Raw genomic sequence first — 25,400 nt, forward strand, 5'->3', positions numbered from 1 at the left:
GAGCAGAGACGGCCCTGTTGCCCTCCAGCATTAGAGGGAGGTTCTGGGCATGTGCGGAGGAGCTTGCCCCCTCCCCATCCAGGGTGGCAGCCCAGCCCCTCACCTTGTTGCCCAGGAACTGCTCAGGCAAAGCCCAGAAGGAGTCGTGGACCAGGAAGCGTCGGGACAGGTCGACCAGTTGGAACTCCTGCAGGGCAGCGTCGATCTGCAGCTGGGTGGAGGAGAGCGGCGGCATGCCGGGCTGCGAGGGCATCGTCACGTTCACGCCTGGGTGGCAAGGGGGAAGGGTGAGGGCATGCGCATGGTTACCCGAGGCAGCCACCTTGAGGGGAAGTAAGCCAGAGACATGGGAAAGTTCTGGGAGAAATGTGATTTAGAGAGATTGTCAGTCTCTCTCCCAAAGTCAAGCAAAAGTCTTTCCTCCTGAAGTTCTGCAGCAGCAGTTCCCAAAGCATGCTCTGGGAAAAGGCAATGCTGCAGAATGACTGGTTGGGAACCATTTGGAATCCCCAAGGTCAAAGAAAGGTCAAGGGGATTCTATGCAGCAGGACTTCTCAGAGCCTTTGCTTTGCCAATAGATCCATGGATTGTCAGGGTTGGAACAGCCCTCAGGGGGCAGCAGAGAGCTACACAGGGCTGAAGAATGGGTGCCCAAATTCTGGTTCCACCACCCTCCAGATGTGTGAGTCTGGACAAAGCCTCTGTACACCCTCTCTCTCTTTTTTTGGCTGTGCCTGTGGCATACAGAATTGTCTTGGCCAGGGATCAAACCCACGCCAGAGCAGTGACCCAAGCTGCTGCAGTGACAATGCCTGATTCTTAAGCCACTGTGCCACACGAGAACTCTTTATCTGTAAAATGGAGCTAATAGTGGCTTGCCTCACAGGGCTATTAGGAAGCTAAAATTAGCAAACTGATATCAAATGCTTAAAACAGAGCGTGGCATTGCTGTGGCTGGGGCGTAGGCCGGCAGCTGTAGCTCTGATTCGACCGCTAGCCTGGGAACTTTCACATGCCCAAGGGTGGCCCTAAGAACAACAATGACAATAAAAACCAACCAGAGTGTGGCGCAAAGGAAGTGCTCGGAAATTGGTTAGCTGTTCACGCATATGGGAATTCTCTCTACGGCCTCCTCCCAAATCTCAAGGGCAGCACCAACCATCCAAGAGAACTTTCTGTGATGATGGAAAGGTTCTTGAAGTCAGGTCCACCTGACGTCTGGGCTCATGAGGTTCTGCCTCTCAGAGGGGAGAACCGAGCCCAACTGTCTGCCTCTGCATTTAGGAAAAAAGGCCCAGAGAAGCCAAGAGTCTTGAAGCCACACAGGCAGTAATTGGTGCAATGGTCAGCTTCATGCTAAGAAGATGCCAAAGCCTGGGTTCTTACGATCTGGGGTCCCTGGTACCTTTCTGTCTCTAAGGATGAGGATGACGAGGACAGGTGAGGAGGGGGAGGATGATGTTACGGAGTATTTACTGGGCACTTACAACAGACCAAGCATTATTCTTTTATTTATTTATATATTGTTCTTTTTGGCCACCCTGAGGCATATGGAGCTCCCAAGCCAGGAATCAGATCTAAGCCACAGTTTGGACTGAAGCCACAGCTGTGATGATGCCGGATCTGTAACCCACCACGCTGGGCCAGGGATCAAACCTGCATCCCAGTGCACCCAAGAAGCCGCCGATCCCGTTGAGCCACAACGGGAACTCCCCAAGGACTATTCTGAGTGGCTTATGCGTACTAATCCATTAAGTCCTTATCACAACCCAGGTAGTTATTATTGCATCCCCATTTTGTAGATGAGAAAAATGAGACACAAGACAGTAACTTGACCAAGAGCACACAAGCAGTAAGGGTCTGAATCAGGATTTGAACCCAGAAACTGGCTCCAGAGCCCATTCTCATCATCACCTAATTTGGGCAAATAGAGACGGTGGCTTTTCCTTAAAAAGTTTATTTTCCCCCGAAATGCTCTTCTTACAGAGCTCAGCCTTTCTTTAGCTGCCCTACGTCCCTCCCTGAACCTGGCCCTGCCTGTCCAGGGCGTGCTGCTCTCCTGTATCTGCCCTCTAAGCCCACTGGAGCCTGGAGCCTGCCTCCCATCCACCGACTCACCCTTGAAGTCATTGGGCCGGTCAAAGCGCAGCAGGATCTGGTCTCGGAAGCGGCGGCTGCTCTGGCACACGTTGGTGACACCAAAGCAGAAGCAGGGCAGGCAGGAGGCACTGTGCTCCAGGTAGAAGTGCCCATCGGGGCAGGGTCCTGCTGGATGGCATGGGAGTGGGCTGCAGCAGCGGGTCCCAGCCAGGTAGCCTTGGCTTCAACGCCACCCCTGGGGCCCACTTGCCCGTCGGCCGTACCTCGCTGCGGGATGAGCTCCAGGACCCCGTCGGGGATGCCGAACACCATGCCGCGGGCATTCATGGCCTCACAGGTGTAGGCCCCTTGGTCTGCCTCCTTCACGTCACGAATGATCAGTGTGCCACGGCCTCCCTCACTGGTCACTGTCACCCTGGTGGGCCCCAAGACACAGGTGAGGTCAGGCCTGGGCCACGGGCCCCACCGCCTCCCCCACATCCCTCGCCCCCACCCCGGGCCAGAGCTGCACCTGGGATGAGAGGGGATGTGGCCCCAGTTGAGTCTCCAGTTGATGATCGGGGTGGGGACGCCGATGGCCACACAGGTGAAGGTCACCGTTTGGCCCCGGGAAGCCTGGATTGACTCCTGGGGAGGGGTCACCACCTGGGGAGGCACTGGGAGACGGGAGCAGGAGTGAGGGGCGGCGTGAGGGACAAAGGGAGGGAGGAGGGGAGCAGCTCCGAGGAGCCAGGCGGGAGGAGAGACTGTGGGGAGGGGCCCGGGCCCAGAGCTCGCCCCCCAGCTCCCCGCTCACTGCAGCCAAACTCGTCACTGCGGTCCGGGCAGTCACTCTCCTCATCACAGTGGAAGCTGGCCGGGATGCATGTGTTTGTGGACACACAGCGGAACTGCGTGGGCCCGCATACGTCCTCGGGGCGCTTGACGGCTGGGGACAGAGCCAGGTGGTGTGGGCAGCAGACACTGCCTTCAGGGAGGACCGCCCCCATTGCCTACCTATGCCCAACAGCCTGCCCTGGCCATCTTCGCCAGGTGTCCCCAGCATCACTCTCTCATCTTATCCCCATGACAACACAGCTGCCTAGATCAGGCCCAGACAATGCTGCCGTAACACTGCCCACAATGTCATGGTCACCAGTCGGCCATCAAAAAGCCATCACTCACTCTGTTTCCCAAAACAGAGTTATACCTGGCATGTCGGTCACTCGGCTCCCCACACATTCAGCCATGAGAGAAGCACAAGACCCCTGGTCAAAGGCACGGCCTGAGTGGCCAGCATCTCTGGACACCAAGTAATACCTAGGCAGTTCTCTCTGCTGGAGAGGGCTTGCAAGGGCCTGCTGGCCCAGCCTCGCTGCTCCGTACCTTCTAAACGGTCCAGGAGTAGCACCTGACCAGAGGCCTGGAGTTGGCCGGGCCCCAGGGCTGGGCCCCAGCCAGGCATCTCTAGTGGATGGTAACTGACATTCTTCAGGGAGACTGAGCTTGAGACAGACACACAGGCGGGAAAGAAAGGGCACAGTGGTGCAGGAGCAGAGGCCACCCGTCCACCAAGAAGGGACAAGGGCAGGCAGGAGGCAGCCACCTACTGACCCCCCGCCAGGGGCTTCTGTGCCAACACCTCCCAGCCTCCAAAGCCATTCAGCTTTCACGTTCTCCATTCTGTGCTCTGTCCACAAGCACTTGGCCTTCCTTAGACTATTCCCCACAGAGGCCTCCGAGAAGGGCTTTTCAACTAAACCCATCAATTACTTCTCCCGCCGAAGGGGCCGTGTTGTCAGGCAAGCTTAGGGCCACAGAAGGGCATCGTCAAACTCTGCCTGTCTGCAGCACAATGCTCCTCTCTCCAGGGTTTGCCGCAGAGCAGGGAAGGTGAGGGAAGGCAAGGAGGAGAAGCTGGACTAGCAAACACCAGGAATGTCAGCTTGCACTCAGACATGTGACCCAGGATCACAGAGAAATGGTTAAAGGATCATCCTCAGTCTTGGACTAACAAGGCTCAGGCTTTGTCGCATAGGACAGGACACACAAGATGCTACCTGATGTGGGCTCTGACTCTCCAGTCTCACCCACTTAACTGTCACATTGTCTGTAATGGCAATTAGGTGGATGGAGGTCAGATGGATGGATGTGCAATGGGTAGATGGATGGCTGGACAGATGAATAGAAGGTGAGAAAGATATTGGCTATAGGAATGGCCGGCTGGCTGGAGAGCTGGAAAGATGGACAATGCATGGATGGATGATGAGTGGGTAGATGAAGAGATGGATGGGAGGAAGAATGGTGGACAAATGGATTGATGGACAACAGATGGGATTTATGATAGAATGGATGGTGAGATGAACTGGAGGAAGGATGCTGGATAGACAGGTAGATAGACCAATGAAGAACTTTGCAAATAAACAACGGATGGATGGCTAGTTGGATGAATGGGTGGGTGGATAGATGGATGGAAGGGAGGAAGGATGTTTGACAGGTGGATGGATGGAGAGATGGGCAATGGATGGTTGAATGGTTACATGGATGGTTGAATGGTTATATGGATAAAAGCTGGGCAGAGGGAGGAACAAATAACTCAGAACCAGCTCTAGATGAAAAACTTCTAGGCCCATAAGGGGAAAGCTTTGAGTCAGGCATACATCAAAGACCCCGTCATCAAGGGACCCTGGTGTATCAAGCCCACTTGTATGACACCCACACAAGCATAAATAACAAATAGAAGATCAATGGTAACAAAATGAAGAAATAAGGAGTCATTAACCATGAGGAGTCTGGCTATACTGCTTGCTGCAAAGGCTAGCTCTAAGTCAAAGAGACACTTAAAGTTTGTCCCCAGGGTCCTCCCACTCAGCCAGGGACAGCAAACAAACCTGCCTGAGTAGGGTGGGGGCGAGGAGAGCTAGGCCTGCGTGAGGCCGGGGCCCTGGGTGGACCTGGGGACACTCACGGCAGTCAGCCTCATCGGTGCGGTCCTCACAGTCAAAGTCGCCATCACAGCGCCACAGCTTGAGGGCACAGTGTCCATTTCCACAGGGGAACTCATTGGGCTCACAGGGCGGGGCGGGGCCTGGGGGGACAGGGCAGGGTTCAGCCAGTGGCCCTCGGTGGCCACTCCCCCACCCCTGTGGTCCTGCCCAGCCCTCACCGCAGTCCAGTTCATCACTGCCGTCCCTGCAGTCCTCCTGCCCGTCACAGACGTAGTCCTTGGGGATGCAGTGCCCACTGCGGCATGTGGCCTCGTGAGGCCCACAGGGCGCAGCCTTGTCTGGACTGGGGAACAGAGCCTGGGGAGCAGGGGTGGCTGGTAGCTGCCGAGCAGTGGCTGCCTCCGGCTCAGGTGGTGATGGCGGTAACGGCGGTGTCTCTGCCAGTGTGGGTGGCAGGGAGCTGAGCACTGGGACCGGCTCCTCTGTGGACAGAGCCCGCTTGGTGTTGGCAGGAAGGGGTGGCTCCTCACCCCTTCCCCTCTTCCCCCCTTCCCCCATTCCCCAGGGCCTGACCTGTTATCACCCCTCCTGTATCCCTGCCTACCTCCTTCAGACTCCTTTGCCTGCAGTAAACCCTCCCAGGCCCAGGCTGACTTGGAGGTCCAGGCATACCCTGGCCCTCCCCTGGCCTCTGGAGGCCGCCGTGTCCCCACACAGCCCCTCACCACAATCAAGTTCATCAGACATGTCCCTGCAGTCAGGCCTCCGGTCACATCGATACTCCAGGGCCACACACTCATTGTACCGGTGGCAGGCGAACTCGGCCTCGGTGCAGACTCTTGAGAACTGGGGCACTGTGGGGGTGGGAGGGAGTCAGAGAGGCTGGCGGGAGGTTGCTGGAAGATGTCACAGGTGGCACAGGCACGGCAGGGCTGGGAGGGGGCCTTGGTGCCCCGTGTCAGGCCGCGTGGTTTCTAGCAGACTCAGCAAAGGCAGAGAGCAATGGAGGACACATCCACAGCACACGTGGGACATGTGGCAGTGATCTTCCCCAGCCCTTATTAGACTCCGTACACAGTTGACATGCCACACACTACACAACCACTGCAATACACACATGCAGGCCACAACCAGGCCGAGCAAGGATGAAGAGGAAGGGGAGGAGGGGTGGCTTGGGGCTGGGCCCAGCCATCTTGCCCTCATCCTTCCTTCTCTTTCATCCATTAACTTCTCAAGTTATCAGGCTCAGCCTGGGTCTGGCTTCCACTCTCACCTGGTGTCACTGCAGCCGCCACAGCGGCCAGTGGGGGCGGGGGTGTCTGTGCTGGAAAGGAAGGTGTGATCAGCAGCCGGCCCACCTGGGACCTGGGAGCTGTGGGCTGCAGGGCTGAGTCAGGCCCATCCCACCATCCCTAGCCAGGAGGACTCATTGGAAAGTGGAGAAAAGAGGACTGGACACTCAACAATCTTTAGATCTGGGCCTGGGGATGCCAAAGAACAAATTTGATCTTTAGACACATTAATTAGGGCATTATGTGCAAAACAAGGGAGGTGACAGTTTCATCATCGTCATTATTATTTTTGATAGGGTTGCATCATGGTAGGGATGCAGTTTGTTCAGTTCTGGGTTCCACTGAGTCAGGGATGGTGACATGCTGGAGCCTTCCTAGAGAGAGAGGACTGAGACGAGACTGAGGTAGGCTGGGAACTGGACCTAGCCTGGGAGGAATGAACTGGGACTGTTTGGTCTGGAGAAGAAAACACTCAGGGAGTTGAAATAGGAGACAGAGGGTGCAGTGAAAAGAAAGCTGGGTTGACTGAGAGTATGAAGGCCAAGGTTGTGCATCCAACCGGGGTGTGACTTGGGGCCAGTTTCACATTCTCTCTGAGGTGTGTTTCTCACCTCATCCCGTCACAGGTTCTGGCAAGACCAGCACAGATGCCGGGTTTGGTTTACATTCTGGCTCTTCCGCTATCTCTGTGTGTGGATTTGGACAAGTCATTTTGCCTCGCTGGGCCTTAGGCTCCTCACCTCTAAAAAGGGAGAAATAATATCCACTTCCTCGGAATTATTGTGAAGACTGAATGGGAGACTGGAGCCTTGCATCAGTAAACAATGGCTGGTTATTACTTAACACAAGTGTTTGGGACCTGAAAGCATCATGTGAAGAGAGGAATGATCACCTACTGTGATGGAGAGAGGTCAACAGAGAGGAGCAGAAATGGGGTCTGATGGGTACATGTGAGAGGAAACAGATTATACTCCACCCGAGCAAGTCGCATAAAGACTGATGGGGCAGACTTGTAGGGTAGAGAGCTCCCTGTCCCTAGTGGTGTGCAAGGCCAAGCTGGAAGAGCCCATGATGGGGACACCGAAAGGGGCTCCACACGAGTCTGAGAAACTAGAGGAGGTGACCCCCAGTTCCAGGATGGGCTCACCTGTGCCCAGGCGTCGGAACTGGAACCCCTGGGGAGAGGTGACGTAGGAGGCAATGGAGCCGCTGGAGATGACAGCGTGCAGCACCTCCTGAATCTGAGCCCCATCGGCGTTCCCTTCGGAGCCCACGTCCAGCTCCACGAAGACCCAGCTGTCTAGCTCCCTAGGGATGGGCGTGGGCCGGGCAGCAGGGTAAGGACAATACCAGTGGTCTCATCTCCTCCCTGGGGCCCCTGCCTGCCTGATGCTCAGGCTGGATCTCTTGACTCTCCCCATCTCCCCGACTCCTGGACAAGTCTGTACCCCACGCACGGCAAGTTAAGGTCCAAAGAGTCCCCCTACCAAGAATTTCCATCAACAGAGGTTCAGCCTGTCAGGCCTCTCCTGCCTCCCCCCCCAGACACCGGGCTTCTTCCCTCCCTGGTCCGTCCCCCACCACCCCCGCCCCCGCTCGGGAGCTCTTCTCACTTGATGAACACCACGCTGACAACCTGGTCTCCGGGAATCTTCAGGTATTCTGACTCCAGCTGGAAAGGGACACAGCACCATCAGCCTGCAGGTCCCTTTGCCCGATCTTCAGTCCCACCCTGCTACCCGGGTGGGGGTTCCCCAGTGCCCCTTCACCTCACCGTATCTACCACGGCCTCAGACACCTCTCGGAACGCCTCGGAGCCTGCATCCTCCAGCTGAGGGCTGTAGTCGATGGAGCGAGTGAAATTTACCAGGGCTCGGAAATAAACTGCAGAAAGTGGGGAGGCAGGAGGGGGTTTGTCACGGTGAGGGGCCCAGCCTGGCAGGTGGTGGCCTCAGGCAGTGGGCCAGTGGGTGGAAATGGGGAGATGGGCCCCGGAGGCCTCTCGCTGCGGCTGACACCTGTGTGCCCTCAGCTATGCCCAGCACTGCCCGTAGGAGCACAGGCTGCAGTTGGTCCTGGTAGGCCTGCCCAGGGGTCAAAGTCAAGGCCCCACCCTTGTGTGAGAGGCTTCAACTAACAGGGAAAATGGCCCGATCCAGACACCAAGTGATTGTGCAGAAGGGGAGATCCCCCATCGGCTCAGAGGAAGGCTGAGTAGGAAGGGGTGGTTTCCAGGGGAGGCGGGCCCAGCACAGAAATTACTCCGGAGTGACTGTGGCATGCTACCCCTTGTTCGTGCCCGTTCCTACCCATCCCTCAGGGCTCAGCTCAGCCATCACCTCCTCTAAGAAGACCGCCTGAACTGCCCTCCTTTCCTAGTCCTGGCGGGGTAGAGACTCCTCCTCTGGGCACCTTCAGCGCCCTGGCTTCTCCATCAGAGGACCTTCTGCCCCATGTGGCATAAATCCTGCCTGGTTATACACAGCCTATGGAGCCTCGTCATAAAGATCGTGGGTTCTGAGGTCGGCCACGCCTTGGACACGGACCGCCCCTTTCCGAGCGTCTGTTTCCCTTTTGGTGAAATGCGGAAATTAATTACGTTGACAGCACTGGGTGCTGTGGGACTAAATGACATCATGCTTACACGCCCATCTCTCTGTGCACTAAGATGCAGGCCTGGTGCGGAGCAAGTGCTAGGCAGTCGGAAGCTGTTGGCATCTTTCTCTCTCTACCACTAGACCATAAATTTGACGTGGGGAAACCTGGATCTCCTTCACCCCTCAACCCCCAGGGCTTGCACAGTGCCTGGCACACAGTAGGTGCCTAATAAGTGGTGGCGGAATACATTCATAGCAGGTTGGTATGAGCATACCCTTATAACTATTGTTTGCTAAGCACCTACTATATACATTTTATGCACATTAAATCTCATAATGTTGATAAGTTCATAATAGAAATTACAAGTATGAATTACTATGAGTTGCAAATGAATCACATATATGTACACACACACAAACACAGTGCTTAGATCCGAGTCTGCCACATAGAAGATGCTGAATCAAGCCACACCACACACACCCCCTGAGCACCTATTATGTACAAGATTTTTTTTATGCATTAATTCTTAGAATGTTCATGAATTAACGTGTAAATTACAAATACTGAGTTAAAATGAGTGACAAATGAGTTTAAAATGCATACAAAGTGCTTAGAACAGAGCCTGGCACCTAGGAGGAGCAAAATAAGATGAGCTCTTACTAGATGAGAGGCAGTAGACATTAGTGGGTACAAGCTCAGCCTCTGGAGCACAACTGCCACTTATAATTAAAATAACTTAAAATTTCCTTGTGACCTTAAAGAAAGTTACCTAATCTCTCTGAGCTTGTTTCCTCATCAATAAAAGGGGACAAGAGGAGTGCTCACCCCAGGGGCTATTGCGAGCCTTCTCATGAAAGAAGCTAATGCATGTAAAATGCTTATAACAGTAGCTGCCGCACCCTAGGGGCTGCATGAGTTAACCGTAAGTATTATCTTTTTTTTTTTTTGTCTTTTTGCCATTTCTTGAGCTGTTCCTGCGGCATATGGAGGTTTCCAGGCTAGGGGTCAAATCGGGGCTGTAGCCACTGGCCTACACCAGAGACACAGCAATGCAATATCGGAGCCGCATCTGTGACCTACATCACAGCTCACGGCAACGCTGAATCCTTAACCCACTGAGCAAGGCCAGGGATTGAACCCGCAACCTCATGGTTCCTAGTCGGATTCATTGACCACTAAGCCACGAAGGGAACTCCGTGGTTATTATCTTTTGTCTTTAAGACAAACTGGAGGGATGGATTTGGTTTTATTTCTTCCCATCTGAGAGAGGCATTCACTGCTTTAACAAATCTATATTGAAAGTCTTTACTGCGCTAGGTGGTGTTCTAGGGGCAGGGGATACGGCAGTGAACTCCATCAATGATCGTTCCTGTCTCAGGAAGATCACTTTCTAGAGGGAGGAGAGAGGCAGTAAAACAAATGAGCAAGGAATCTAAGGACGACGGGGAACCAAGGGCTGGGGGAGCGGGCCCGCTGGGGTGGGGGGAGGTGGCTGCTTTTCCAGGAAGGCTTCTCCTGAGGGGATGCTTGAAGGCAGCCAGTGCCCCAGTGAGACACTGGGTGGCATCTGGGACAAATGCATTGCAGGCAGGGGGAACAGCAGCTGCAAAATCCCTGAGGGAGAAGTGGGCTTGCAGAAGTGACAGATGACCAGCGGCTGGTCCTGGAGCAGGGAGTGGCACTGGCTGGGCCTGTCCTCCCTCCCCTTCACTCTGTCAGGCCTACAGGTGCACAGGCCCTGCCAGCCAGTGCCCTCCCCTTCTGTGGCTCGGTGGGGAAGCCCTGGGGGTGCCGGGACAGGGCGGCGGAGCGAGCTGCCGGGGTGAACTCCTGCACTGAGAGAGGGTACTTTTTGAGAGCAGCGCTGCCTGCTCTGAACTGTGGGAACCGTGCTGGGCTGGGCTCCTGGGTGCTGGGCGGGGTAGTGTGGGCTGGAGCATGAGGGCCGCAAGCCTGGCCACAGAGGCCCCTTGTGAGCCGGCACAGAGGCCCATTGAGAGGCCCCCACCCCGGCCCCTGGCCTCAGCCCCATGGCCCAGCGCGAGTGAGGAGGCCAGGCGTCTGCCCAGGAATGTGCCCGCTGCCAGGGCAGGGGGCAGGGGCCCCACAAAGCCCCTTTCTACTAGGGCCTGGGAAGGGCACGGACCTTCCAGCCTGATACCCCCCCACAACGCCCCTTCTTCCAGACCAGGGGCAGGTCAGGGTGAGTGCCCTCCCTCTTCTGCCCGGAGCTGGGGCAGAAGGTGAGGCCTTGTCTGTTTCAGGAACCAGCTCCAGAGCTGAGGGTGCCGAAGGGGAGCAATGCAGACCAGGGCTGGGAGGGCTCCTGGGTGCCTGACTGGTCAGGCCTCTCCAGGCTGGCCCTCATCTGACCCCATCTGGAGAGCTCACTTGGAGCCAAAGGCTGCAGGGACGGGAGGCCCTGAGCTGCCTGGCACCCTGAATGGGGTGGGGACGCCCACTTGATCACCCCCAGTCGGTGAGCTGGCTACCCTACCTACTCTTGATACCGTCCCTGCGCGACAGAATTCCTCCCCAACACACCTGGGCCCCCGATCCCCAGCCAGTCCCCCGATGTCCCCTGGGTACGCTCAGGATCAGCCAGGCCTGAGGTGGATACAAGTCACCTCCAGACTCCAAGGCCTTTTTCCCGAGGGGGGGCTGCACCCCTTCCGCCCATCCAGCACCCCGAGGGGAGAACACCAGGGCACCAGGGGTGCAGCCCGCTATGCTTAGACTGCGGGCTCAGATGGGGCCTGGCTGCCTCTGGGCTGGGGCAGAGGAGAGGGCGGGCCAGCTGGGGCAGGGTGGGGGCTGGCCTGGCCCCAGATCCCGCAGGGACGTGTCTCTGAACCTCAAGTGTGGCCAAGTGCAGACTGGAGAGGAACAGAAGAGGAAGGAGAAAGGAGGGGAAGAGCCGGGAGAGAGGGTGCGGAGGGGGAGAGGACAGCGAGTCCCCACTTACTGAGAGGAGGCTCCTCATCGGGCTCCGAGACCATCCCACCAGCCACGAGAGGGCGGCCCGGGGGTGGCCGGGGGCCTGCGGAGTGGAGCAGCAGGGAGAGAGGCAGGGGAGGGGCAGAGACAGCAGGGAGGTGGAGAGAACCACAGGGAGAGACAGAGGAGGGTGGGGAATGACGGAGACACAGAGAGATGGAGACAGAGTCACAGAGATGGAGACAGAGACACAGGGATGGAGACACAGAGAGAAGGTGGAGGGGAGAGTGTGAGAGAGAAAAGACGAGACAAAGGCATAGGGAGAGAGAGAGGGAAAGAGAGACATGCAAGCAGAGATGGCGAGTCCAAGAGACAGAGGGAGAAAGGCAGAATAAGACAGGAGGATGAGGCGCAGAGAGGACAGACACGCGGAGCAGGAGAGAGACAGCCCAAGGCGAGGGCGGGGTGGGGGGGGAGCAGGAGAGGCATGGGGACAGGTGTCCGCAGGACAGACAAGAGAAGAACAAAGAGATAGTCAGAAGATGGAAGGAAAATGGGTGAGGAGAGGTGGGCAGGGATCCCAAGCTAGGGGAGGCAGAGCCAGGGCTGTGTGTGTGTGTGGAGGGGGGTTACTGGCCTATGGGGGGGTGGGACAGCGCTGGGACGGAGCTAAGGGGAGCCACAGCCCTGCCTGAGGGAAGAGGAGAGGGAGGAGCCATCTCGGGGGCTGCATTCCAGGGTCTGGGGTTGGGTCAGACGGGGGCGGCCAAGCATGGCCCCCTCATGGTCAGGATGGCCCTAGTTTACTCGAGTAAGGCGAGAACTGCCCTTGGGCAAGGCTGACACAGGCACAATGACCCTGGGAATCAGGGAGATGTATCTGTTGCCTCCTGGGCTGAGACTCAGCCCCCAAGGGCAGTGGGTCAGCGTTTGGGCCTGGAGGGCCTAAGGCCTCACATCTTCCCAGAGATCAGCCCCACTCAGAAGGAAAAGCTCCTGTCCTGCCCCCCTCCAGCCCACCCCTGCTGCTCTCCATTCCCACCCCTCCCCACCGCTGGCTTCTCGTACCCTCACAGCTGCTTTCATGGGAGGAGGTGGGCTAGCAAGGACCCCTCAGAGCAGGTGTAGCTACCACAGTGAGCAGCCCCCTGGGAGGGGCCCTAGATGTTTCTGAATGGACCGGGGGACTGGACCAGGGCCCTCGGCGGGCAGGCTTGGCTTGGCAAGAGGCAGCCCCAGGGACGCATCGGCACAGGCCATTCTGGGCTGTGGATTGCACGCATGGGTCCCACCTGACACCCCCACCCAGGCCCCAGCCAGGTCCCAGGCATCCATAGCCCTGCAGAGACCTACGCGTGGAAAAGCTTCAGGCAGTGTCTGAGTCCCAGGTGCTGGGAGGTCACAGTCAGGATCGGGCCACCCGGGGGCCAACCCTCCTCCTGTTGTCCTGACCCAGGTAGGATGCGTTTGAGTGTCTCTGACATGCCAGCCAAAGGGAGGCAACCCTACCTCGGGAGAGGCCCAGCCAGACCCGCCCCAGGCCTGCCGGGTGGGCAGCACTAGATACTGTGGGGATGCCCGGTGGCGGTGACTTGGAACCGAGTTCCATCCTTGTCCCTGATCACGTTGTGACCAGGCTCCAGCTCCCAGAGAGGGCAGCAGGAATCACGTGGGGCTGCTGGGCCCTGTCCGGGGTGGTTCCTTCTCTACCCAGAACCCCAGGGTGGGAGGAAACAGGGCCTTGGAGCCCCTGTCTCAGCACTGGGCCAGCCCCTGCTTGGCTGTGCACTTGGAGGGCAGGAGGCAGTGGACAGAGGCCTGATTCCTTTCCCTGAATGAAGCCCAGCCTTCTTTCCCCAACTCAGGAAGTCCAGCTTCCCAGCAAGGTGACCCGACCTAAGGCAGGTTCCCGCCCAGGGCCAGCTCATGTCTTGCCTGAACGCCTTGACACAGAGCCCCTCTGTCTGAGCCCCCTGCCTGGGGTCTCCTGCTCCATAGTGGTCACCCCCAAGGAGGGGTCTGGGGAAGGACCCCACAGCTGAGCCACCCGGGGAGGTGAGAATCTGGCTTTGAATGCTGAATGGCTGACTTTCAGTCTCCATCAGAACCTGGCACCTCCCAGCACAGGTGGGCACAGAACCTGGCCACCCCCAACCTTTCAGGGACCGGCCAACCAACACACCCAGCTGTCACTCAGTGGGGATGAGACCACCCCATGGCCAGTCCAAAGAGACCTCAAAGCCCTCAGCCCAGGAGATGGAGCCTCTGTGGTTGGGAAGACCTTCCTGGGGCTTCCCCAGGGGGCAGGGTGGGGGCCTGTGGGAGGGCCCCCAGACACTTACCCATCTGGAAGTCCCCGCTGCCCAGGTCCCCGCTGCCCACGCCATCTGCGAGCAAAAAGAGACTTATTCAGCAACAACAAATCTTTGTTGAGCACCTACTAGGTGTCAGGCACAGTTCTGGGCACCTGGCACATGGGGGTAAGACATGAAAACACAGCTGTAGCCTCGTTTCCACACCTACGGAGGGCAGGCTGTAAAAGCCAGCTTGGAAGCCTCCCCCAGAGAGGGTGTGGACCAGGATGGATGGGGTGGCTGGGGCCAGGCCAGCCTGGCCTCTAGGTAGAGACAGGAGGAAGTGGGGTAGGGGTGGTAGCCATTCTCCATGGGCTGCTGCCCACCCCTTCCCCTTAGGTCCTGCTTCTGCTGGGCTGGCAGGAGAAGAAGTAGCACCCCCAGGGTCAGGCATGCTGTAAGGAGGATCTTGGGGTCAGTGGGATCAGGACTCAGGATGCACACAGCTCTGAACCCACCTCTATTTTTTTAATCTTTTTTTTTTGGCTGTGCCCATAGCATATGAAAGTTCCCAGGCCAGGGATCAAGCTCATGCCATGGCAGGGACCTGAGCCGTAACAGTGACAACACTGGATCCTTAATCTGCTGAGCTAACAAAGAACTCTTTATGTTTTTGGTTTTGTCTTTTTAGGGTCACATTCATGGCATATGGAGGTTCTGAGGCTGGGGGTCGAATTGGAGCCGTAGCCACAGCCATAGCAGCACCAGATCCCAGCCCCATCTGAGACATAGGCCGCAGCTTGTGGCAATGAAGGATCCTTAACCCAATGAGCGAGGCTGGGGATGGAACCTGCACCCTCATGGATACTAGTTGGGTTCTTAACCTACTGAGTCACAACGGGAACTCCTCTTTATGTTTTTATTTATTTATTTATTTTTGTCTTCTTGCCATTTCTTGGGCTGCTCCCGCAGCATATGGAGGTTCCCAGGCTAGGGGTCGAATCGGAGCCACAGCCACTGGCCTACACCAGAGCCATAGCAACGCAGGATCCGAGCCGAGTCTGCAACCTACACCATAGCTCACGGCAATGCCGGATCCTTAACCCACTGAGCAAGGCAACCCGCAACCTCATGGTTCCTAGTCGGATTTGTTAACCACTGCACCATGACGGGAACTCCTATGTTTTTAATTGAAGTGTAACTGTTGCATAATATTATATAAGTTACAGGTGTATAATATAGTGATTCACAATTTTTAAAGGTAATACTCCACTTGTGGTTTTCATAGAATATTGGCTATATGGCTATATTCCTCATGTGGTATAGTACATCCTTTTTTTTTTCACATTATATTCTATGCAGTTATTTCCTTTTTGGTATTCTTCAAGTATTTTCTTATTTTTTTATTTTTATTTTTTTGGCTTTTTGTTATTTCTTTGGGCCGCTCCCTCGGCATATGGAGATTCCCAGGCTAGGGGTCGAATCGGAGCTGTAGCCACCGGCCTACGCCAGAGCCACAGCAAGGCAGGATCCGAGTCGCGTCTGCAACCTACACCACAGCTCACGGCAACGCCAGATCGTTAACCCACTGAGCAAGGGCAGGGACCGAACCCGCAACCTCATGGTTCCTAGTCGGATTCGTTAACCACTGCGCCACGACGGGAACTCCTCTTATTTTTATTTATTTATTTGGTCATGCCTGTGGCATGCAGAAGTTCCCAGGCCAGGGACTGAACCCAAGCCACAGCAGTAACTGGAGCCATGGGAGTGACCATGCCAAGTCCTTAACTTCTAGGCCACCAGGGAACTCCTACAATATAACCTTGTAGCTTATTTAATTTTATTTTATTTTGCATTAAAATTTTTAAAATTATAGTTAATTTACAATGTTCTGTCAATTTCTGCTGCACAGAAATTGTGCAGTTTTATATATATATATATATATACCTACCTTCTTTTTCTCACTTATAGCTTATTTTATACCTAATAGTTTGTTCCGCTTACTCTGCCCCCGGCATATTGCTCCCCCTCCTTCTGTCTCCCTACCAATAATCACTAGTTTGTTCTCTATATCTGTGAGTCTGTTTTTCGTTTTTGGGGTTTTTTTTTTGTTTTTTTGTCTTTTTGCCTTTTCTAGGGCTGCACTTGAGGCTTATGGAGGTTCCCAAGCTAGGGGTCTAATCAGAGCTGTAGCACCGCCCTACACCACAGCCACAGCAATGCCAGATTCAAGCCACATCTGCAACCTACACCACAGCTCACGGCAACAATGGATCCTTAGCCCACTGAGCGAGGCCAGGGATTGAACCCACAACCTCATGGTCCCTAGTCGGATTCGTTAATCACTGAGCCACGACAGGAACTCTGAGTCTGCTTCTTTTTTGTTATATTCACGAGACTGTTGTATCTTTTTTTTTTTTTGGCCATGCCCATGGCATGGAAAAGTTCCCGGGACAGGGATCAAACCCACCACACAGCTGTGACTCAAAGCCACAGCAGTGACCACACTCAATCCTTTAACCACTAGGTCACCAGGGAACTCCATAGTTTTTAGATTCTACCTATAAGTGATATCATATAGCATTTGTCTTTGTCTGACTTATTTCACTTGGCATAATGCCTTCCAAGTCCATCCACGTTGTTGCAAATGGCAAAATCTCATTCTTTTTTATGTCTGAGTAGTATTTCACTGTATGTCCACCACATCTTTATCCATTCACCTGCTGATAGACATTTAGATTCCTTCCATATCTTTCTTAGCCCATTTCTTTCCTTTTTTTTTCATATATCCCTTCTTTTTTTCTTCTTATTGAAGTATAGTTGATTTAAATGCTGTGTTGGTTTCCGGTGCACGGCAAAGTGATTCAGTTATATAGAATATGTATACACATACATTCTTTTTCATATTTTCTATATTATAGGTTCTTACAAGCTATTGAATATAATTCCCTGTGCTATATAGTAGGGCCTTGTTGTGTATCTATTTTATACATAGTAGTTTGTATCCGCTAATCTCAAACTCCTAATTTATCTCTCCCCCCTTTTCCCATTTGGTAACCATAAGTTTGTTTTCTATGTCTGTAAATCCATTTGTATCATATTTCAGATTCCACAAATAAGTGATTCCATATATTTGTCTTTCTCTGACTGACTTCCATTTAGCATGATAATATCTGAGTCTGCCCATGTTTCTTAGCCCATTTCTTGAGGTGGCATCTTGGGCAAGCTTCCTGGAACCCCAACTTACCCCTCACCCCTCCACTCCCAGCCACCAAAAGCCCGTGCTCACCTCCGGAGGCCTCATCAGCCAGGAAATCCTCGTCATCAGAAAGGTCTGAATAGCTCCAGCCAGCCCGGCCGGCGCTAATTGTCTCTGCATCCTCTGGCAGGGACAAGCCATCATATGCTCTTAGCCCGTGGCTCACCTGTGGGACAAAACACAACCAATTATGTCAAACTCTCCAGTTCCCGCCAAGCCCAGGACCCCTCATCTCACTTCAGGGGGGAACCCAGAGTCCCTCCTCAAGGCCCTCCAGTGGTTAAGTCAGAAGTGGTTTGGCAAAGACAGTCAGGCTGGGGCTGTACCACTATTTTTTTTTCTTTTTTTGTTATCTTTTTAGGGCTGCACCTGTGGCATATGGAAGTTCCCGGGCTAGGGGTTGAATCAGAGCTGCAGCTGCCAGCCTACACCACAGCCGTGACAACGCCAGATCTGAGCTGCATCTGTGACCTATGCCAGAGCTCATGGCAATGCTGGATCCTTAACCCACAGATACAGGCCAGGGATCAAAGCTGCATCCTCATGGATACTAGTTGTTGGGTTCTTAACCTGCTGAGCCACAATGGGAATTCCTGTACCACTATTTGTGACTCAATTTCCCCAAATCCCATTAGCCCCTGGAGGTCTCAGAGCCCAACCCAGCAAGTTTACTGGGTCTGAGTGAATCCTTAAATAAACAGAAAATAAAATTAAAATCACTTTGGTATGTGATGACTCTTCTTCTGGAACATGAGTTAGTGGACAGGGAGTCACAGGCAGATAAAGGGTGACAGGGCCAGCAAAGATGGCCATGGACATGGGCAGGCGGAAGTGTGGCCAGCATGGAGGGGGTACAGAGGCAGAAACGGAGGGTGAGTCAACTGAAGTTGTTGCCCCCGGCAGCAGCTCCCCACCCCAACCATCTTGGCCCCTACTCTGCCTTGGTTTGGCCTCTAAATCTCCAGGCCACGGAGAACACATTCCAGCCATATCAGAGACCCGCTCTGGCCCTTGCAGTCACAGTGACAGCCTCAGCTGTGCACCCAGAGGCAGGGCGCGGGGCCCAGCAGCTGGGCTGACTGTGGGTGGAGGTGGGGTGGGGGGCAGGTCAGGCCTGGTGTCAACTCCCTGTGAACTCAGGATGCCGCTGAGCCCAGCACACATGCCACCTCAGGCTCCCATTCCAGAAGGGCTGCTTGGACCCCGCACCTGCAGGCTGGCACAGAAGGGTCCCTGCCGGCATGACCCCTGCCTTTCTCAGGCATGGGTGTGGGCAATGGAAGGCCTCTTTCCCTTGAGATGAGATGGAGATGTTGCTAAGGGAGTTCTATGAGACAACTTTGAGAAAAACTTTGAGAAAAACAAACCCAGCAGAGCCCAAGGGAACCCCAAACACAAGAGTCCTGATTCACGCGTCCAGCCGCAGATGGCCTGGCGCGAGCGTCTCAGGCCCTGCCCTGGCCTTGGCCCTATCTGGGGAGCCCAGCCGGGCCAGAAGGAAATGGTCTCCCTGGTGAAAATGAAACCCAGCCTTCCCTGGCTAGACAAGGTGGTGGCAGCAGGACAGAGGCCCAAGGAGAAGAAAAAAGCCAAAGAGACAGCCCGTCTCTCCCTCCTCGCTCCCCCAGCTCCACACAGTCCATGCACCCTGGAGCCTCTGGACTTTTCTCACACTGGTCCCTCTGCTGGAATGCCCTTCCTTCTTTTGTTTATCTGGCTAACTCCAATGCCTCCTCCAAAACTCGGCTAGACATCACCTCCTCCAATACTCAATAACAAAAAGGAACAAATTCCACATAGGCCTGGAAACACAGATGCGTCACAATCAGATGCAAGACTCCACACGATGTGATCTCATTTGTAGGGAACTCCAGGGAGGATGTCTAATCTATGAGGACAGAAAGATCAGTGGTTGCCTGGGACCAGGGATGGCTGGAAGGAGCCCAGGAAACCTCTTGGAGTAATGGTCCCCTGGGTGTGTATATCTCATTCTCATTATTGAACTGTACCCTTCAAATGAGTATGTTTTATTGCATGTAATTTTTTTTTCTTTTGCTTTTTAGGGCCGCACCTATGGCATATGGAAGTTCCCAGGTTAGGGGCAGAATGGGAACTGCAGCTGTGGGCTTACCCCACAGCCACAGTGACTTGGGATCCGAGTCGCATCTGCAACCTACACCACAGCTCACAACACCACCAGATCCTTAACCCACTGAGAGAAGCCAGGGATTGAACCCACATCCTCATGTGGATACTAGTTCGATTCGTTTCCCCTGCGTCACAACACAGACTCCTATTGTATGTAATTTACACCCCAGTCCAGATGATAAAAGAAAATCTCCTCTGGGAGGCTGTGGCATGACTCCTTGCCCTGCCCAGCCCCTCTGCCCCTGCCCCCGGGGCTGGATTCTGGGCTCTCCAGGGCGAACACTGTCATTACAGTACCTCCATTGGAATGGGCGCACCCTGAAGGCAGGGACTGCGATTAAGTCCCCTCTGCCCTCTCAGCACTCTGTGTTCAAAAATACCAATGAATGAATGGACCAGAGTGCCATCACCTGCTAATTCTAGCTGCTTCCTGAAGATGACTTGCTTTGAAGGTACCAACCACTCCCACGCAGTCTATATGCATCTGGGAGCTCCCTGGGGGTGGGGGCTGGGGATATTTGGTCATCTTTGCCTTGGCTGTGCTACCAAGCCTTGTGTAAGGTCTACACTGCCCACCATGGCCTAGAGCCCCTTCCCCCACAATCCATGGGCAAATCCCTCCGCCTGTTCCTTTTCCTCTTCCCTCCCTTTCCCTCTGGACCAGTGCCCATCTGGCCTTGGGTGGCCAGGGGACTTCTGGGCTGTGCCCATGAGGTTTGCATCTAGGAGAGAGCTTTAGCACCTCCAGGAACTGGTGAGAAATAGATTCCGGGCTCCTTCTCAGAGCTCCTGAGTCAGACTCTCCCCACCCCATGTGGGAGAGTTAAAATTGTACATGCTCAGAGGTTTCTGACACTCACTGGTTAAAAACCATAAGACCAGCCCCCTACCAGGAGGGGGCTCGCCCTCCTCCCCTGGCTAGGGGTCCCCACTGGGTGCAGGGTGGGTCCTGAGCCCTGACTGATCTAAGGGGAGTATGAGGCTAGGGCTGGCATGGGGGCACTGACACTGGGCAGAGACAGTTAGAGGGGCCGGGCTTGGATCCCCCCATCTGAGGAGGGCTCTCTTTGTGTCGCTGCCACCCCTCATCCTCCCCATGCAAGCAAGGCTGTGGGAGGGGGGAAGGCATGGGGCACAAAGATTTCTGGCACTCCCCGATGCCAGACTGCTGTCTGGGAAGGCAAACCCTGGTGGCAAGCAAGGTCCAGAGTTTCTCCCAAGGAGGGAGAGGCCACCGGGGCTTAGGACTGGACAGGAAATAGCAAAGGGAGATTCAATTTGGAAAAAATGCTAGGAACACACATCTGCAGTGAGAGGAGAGAAACCAGACCATGTCAGGTCCTGGACTGAAGCCTCCCCACCCCATGACCCCAGGGAAGGGGCCCTCCACATGCCACCCTGCCCTGGCTGGCAGCCCCCACCCTAGGCCCTGAGGTTCTGGGGTCAGACCAAGCAAGGGACAAGTCAGCGAGAGCAGAGACTTCATTTGTGAAAAGCTGAAGATCAAAAGGTTTTAGCAGCTGTATTTTACATCAGGAAGGGGAGATGAAGCCAGACCGGAAAGAAGCTTCCAGAAAGAGTCCAAAGGAGCCTGAGACTTGACCATAGAAGGGAACTTGGATTCAGACGTGGAAAGTCCAGGGTCTACTTGGGGAATAGAAGGAACCAGCATTTATTGAGCATGGATTATCTTTAAGGATTTTATAGGTGTTAACCAAGGTTAGGTGTTAGGCAGCTCCACTGTAAAGATGGGGAAATGGAAGCGAGTCAGGAACCTGCTTGATGATCTAGCCCAGGGTAGAGCTGGGGTTTGAACCCTAGTGGTCTGGCTCCAACATCTAAGCCCTTACCACTGTGCCACACCACCTCTATAACCAAGACTGTGGAGGAAGCAAACAGACTGAGGTCACGGAGAGTCGCTCCCGCAAGGGCCTCTTAGCTCCATTGCAATTCACAGTTTATAGAACACTTCCTCAGCCTTAGTGTCATCTGACCCTGACCATGACCCCCTGAGGGGGATGAGCGGTTGTGAATGGCCCCTCTCACTGGCCGACAGAGTCAGGACTGACCCAGAACCTCTGAACTCCTTAGCCCTGGCCCCGGCTCACCAGGAAAGGAGCTGGGGCTGAGCTGGGCCTCCAGGCCTAAGCAGAAGGCAGGGCCAGGAAGCCCAGGGCTGGTCAGTCTCCATCCCTCACCGGACCAGCTCCCAGATGCCTGCACTGGTAGGAGCCCGGACCCAGGCAATGGGTGCTTAAGATTCCAAGGAGGGTCATCAGTGGCTCCAAGGTCAAAGGCAGGAATAGAACCCAGGTTTCCTGCCTTCCAGCCAGTCTCCGGCTGTGAGGGAGCCCTGCTTCCTCCCAGAGGAACCCAGGACTTAAGGCAGGCGTTGGAGCCGGATGGCGGGGCCAGAGGGCAGAGCTGGGTCAGAGAGGAAGGAGTCAAGCAGAGAGGGGGATTTTCCAGACCCTGAAGGTTCCTGGTAGGGGAAAGGGGAGGGGCGGCTGACTCACACATGCCAAGGACTGTTCCAGAATGCTGGGAACAATTGCTTGGCGCGGAGGTATAGGTAGGGTGGCCCCCCAGTGGTGAGGCACTCCCTGAACAAAGGCAGCGTAAGGCTGGTGGAGGGGACCAGAGAGGCAGGTATCCAACAGGTGGGGGACTTCTCGGGATTCCCTGAAGCTGGGTTGTATCTGGGCCCTCCTGGTGGGGACAAGGACACATGGAACTCTAGGTGCAAGTTGGGCAAAGACCCTTGGGGACAAGGGACAGAGGCTGGACCCTCCTCTCCTGGCCTGAGTGAGGATGCAGACGGAGCCAAGGATGGTGGGGAAGAAGTGTTGGGGGGGGGGTGAAAGGTCAAGCCCTTATGGAGGGGTACAGAAGGCAGAGGCTTGGGGTGCAGGGGGGGAGTTTTTGAGGACTGTGGGTCTTACAGAGGTTCCGTGTACAGGTTAAGATGTGTTTCTGGTGCTGCTAAAAGCAAAACCATAGGAAGGTGGCGGCAAGGTGAACAGATGACAATGAGGACGTCATTGTCCACTTTCTCCATGCCAGGCCCTGTCCTAAACACTGCCTGGACCACCTCAATTAATTCTCACAGTAATGCAGGAGGGCTGGCGCCACAGGGCCACTATCCCTCATCTGCAATAAGGGAAGTCCAGAAAGCTCTGAAAATCGAGAGGGGTTTGGTTTTGTTTTTGAATAAGTTTATAGCAAGTTCATCCAGTGCCAAGTCCTGACCTAAAGTGACATGAAGTTATTAGTAGCTTATTCACTCCACTTGGGGGGAGTAGTCATACGTTTTGCTGCCGCAATATTCATGTGTTTGATTTCGGGGTGTTGCCCCAGACTCTACTGTGGATGTCGCATCACAGCTGGCACACGCTCTTTGTCACCTTTCTTAAGTTTGGAAACTGCTGAATTCCAAGACACGTCTGATCCCAAGGTTCTCAGTTAAGGGGCTGGGATTTATACTGTGATTTCCATTTTGCAGAGGAGGAAACCAAGGCTCGGAGAGGGTCATTTGGGGCATTTGTGTAAATGGGAGTAAGACTCTGAGACCCTCAGCACGGCACCCTGTGTACAGTAAGTGCTCGGTAAGCATTAGCATTAGTACCAGGCAGGGGCCCCAGGGCAGAAGTGAAGGGATGAGAGGTGAGGAGGTGATGCGTGTGGGCTCAGGCCTAGGGTTGCCTTCAGGTCTGGGATGAAGGGTCTGGCTCTGATGCTTGGGCCCTGGGCAGGCGGGCTGGGCGGGGCCCTGGCTGGGGGTGAAGCTCGGTTTCAAGGCTCAAGCTGTCTGCCTGCTCTGAAGTTGGCTCTGCAAAGCCTGGGGGACTCCAGGCTTCTCCAGAGACATTCTTCACATGTCTTGGGCAGCCAGCCCACCACCCCCACTCCCCGTGGTCCAGGCTGGGGACTGAGCCCCCCACCACCCCCACAGCTGGCCAGGAGGGTCTGAGCACCGCAGTTCCCAAGGTGGCTGCAGCTGCCCAGGGCAAGGCTCCAGGCATCTGGGCTGGAGTGAGCTCACTCCATCCAAATCCAGAGACTACGTGGGGGTGGGGGCGAGCGAGCCGCTGCCTGCCCACCTGCTTTCTGCCAGCACCAGCTCTGCCTCAGTGCCCTGCCCCCGTCCTCGGCAGAGGAACCAGCAGATGCTGTGATCCAAGCCCCACCCCCAAATCTCCAGGGAGGGACCTGACCCTCCCCTGAGACCCCAGGCAAGTTCCCCCTCCCACTGTGCTACTGTGCAGGCTCCCAGGTAACCCCACAAGTGCTCCCCTCTCTCCGTTACAACCCAGGCCCCAGACATAGGGTCAAGGTGCCGTGCCCCGCCCCCAGGCCGCTGGGTACCCTGTCCACGGGGCAGCAGACGGCAAAGGGGAAGGAATCTGTCGGGACAGCACTTTGCTGTGCAAACTGCCAGGGGCGGGAGCGACCGACACAAAGGCCAAAAGGCCTTTAATCCCCTGGCAGGCTGAGAGGGGCGCCGGGCCGGAAAGGAGGTGGCCACAGCCTTCTCTGGCATGCCTGCACTGCCCGTGCCACTCTGGAGGCCTGGCAGCTTCCCACACTCGGGCTCCCAGGGCGGCTGGCCCTTTGCCAGCCAGGTGGCCAGGAAGAACAGCAGGTCCCCAACAAGGAGAATGGCCGAGGCTCCTCAAGTGCTCCCCGTGGGCAGGTGCTGAGATAAGGGCGCTCCAAGGCTTATCTCGAGCAGACCCGTAACCTCATCAGGCAGATATGGGTGGCTCCCCCACTTTAGAGATTAAGAAAGAGGTTCAGAGAAGTGAAGTCCCCTGCCCAAGGTCACACAGCAAAGGCAAATAAATCCAGTTTGAAAGCAGGGGCCCTGTGCTAGCTCAGGGCATAGCTGCCAGCAGGTCCCTCTTTCTGACCCCTGCCCTCTGTACCCCAGCCTGGAACCTGGACAGGCAGCAGTTCAACCAGGGCCCCACAGGAGCACTGAGGCCCAATCAGGGCCTTCAAGAGAGGCCAAGGGAGTGGGAAGCTGGGCCTGGGGTTTCTCATTCCAGCTCTACCCTAAACTCACTAGGGAGTCTCGGACAAGCCCCGTGACACCTTTCCCTTTTAGCAAATGACAGCCATCTCAGTTGATGTGGACAAAAACACCAGGAGGGCAATGACCTGTATCTGTTTTGATCACTGTGGCATCTTTAGAACAGACAACATCATAGGTGCTCAATTAACATCTGTTGAGGAGTTCCCACTGTCGCTCAGCGGGAACAAATCCGACTAGTATCCATGAGGATGCAGGTTCGATCCCTGGCCTGGCTCAGAGGGTTAAAGATACAGCGTTGCTGTGAACTGTGGTGTAGATCACAGACACAGCTTGGATCTGGCGTGGCTGTGGCTGCGGCGTAGGCTGGCATCTACAGCTCCGATTGGACCCCTAGCCTGGGAACCTCCATAGGCTGCAGGTGTGGCCCTAAAAAGATTTAAAAAAAAAAAAAAAAGAAAGAAAAAGAAAAAGAAAAAAAATCTGTTGACTGACATAATGAATGAATGAATGAATGAACTTGCCCAACAACCCTGAGGTAGGATTTTAGCCCATGTGACAGAGAAAGAAAGGTTGAGAAAGAGAAAGTGAGGATTCGCCCAAGATCTCACAGCCAGCACGTGCCAGAACCATCCCTGGGCTTCATTTCCCCACTGGTAAAATCAAGGCCCGTGACACCTCATCCCAAGGAAAGGAGCGAAACCTCACATCCTAGGACGCCTTGCCCTTGGATTCTGATCCCTCCAGGCCTCGGTTTCTTTGGTGATAAGATGGGGGCAAAACCCCCGGCTCTGTTGGCCTTCTCCCCAGGGC

The 25,400-nt window shown here is 55.1% G+C and overlaps 1 protein-coding gene across 12 annotated transcripts in view; it reads right to left on the reverse strand.

The window, feature by feature from the left end:
• HSPG2 (heparan sulfate proteoglycan 2) overlaps positions 1 to 25,400 on the reverse strand; it is a 107,718-nt gene that overhangs the window by 55,716 nt on the left and 26,602 nt on the right. For 8 of the 12 annotated variants that reach the window (XM_047792341.1, XM_047792338.1, XM_047792346.1 and 5 more), the window contains exons 2-15: positions 17,438 to 17,573; positions 14,197 to 14,241; positions 8,094 to 8,203; positions 7,933 to 7,991; positions 7,467 to 7,627; positions 6,301 to 6,351; positions 5,753 to 5,881; positions 5,246 to 5,509; positions 5,048 to 5,167; positions 2,897 to 3,028; positions 2,612 to 2,756; positions 2,364 to 2,515; positions 2,119 to 2,265; positions 104 to 267 (exon numbers count right to left, since the gene is read on the reverse strand). In XM_047792341.1, the coding sequence (XP_047648297.1) occupies positions 104 to 267; positions 2,119 to 2,265; positions 2,364 to 2,515; positions 2,612 to 2,756; positions 2,897 to 3,028; positions 5,048 to 5,167; positions 5,246 to 5,509; positions 5,753 to 5,881; positions 6,301 to 6,351; positions 7,467 to 7,627; positions 7,933 to 7,991; positions 8,094 to 8,203; positions 14,197 to 14,241; positions 17,438 to 17,573 (1,815 nt within the window). The remainder of the gene's footprint in view (positions 1 to 103; positions 268 to 2,118; positions 2,266 to 2,363; positions 2,516 to 2,611; positions 2,757 to 2,896; positions 3,029 to 5,047; positions 5,168 to 5,245; positions 5,510 to 5,752; positions 5,882 to 6,300; positions 6,352 to 7,466; positions 7,628 to 7,932; positions 7,992 to 8,093; positions 8,204 to 14,196; positions 14,242 to 17,437; positions 17,574 to 25,400) is intronic. The other 4 variants (XM_047792349.1, XM_047792348.1, XM_047792344.1 and 1 more) reach the window with 1 other exon arrangement.

This window comes from Phacochoerus africanus, chromosome 8 (assembly GCF_016906955.1).
Source record: "Phacochoerus africanus isolate WHEZ1 chromosome 8, ROS_Pafr_v1, whole genome shotgun sequence".
NCBI classification, from domain to species: Eukaryota; Metazoa; Chordata; class Mammalia; order Artiodactyla; family Suidae; genus Phacochoerus; species Phacochoerus africanus.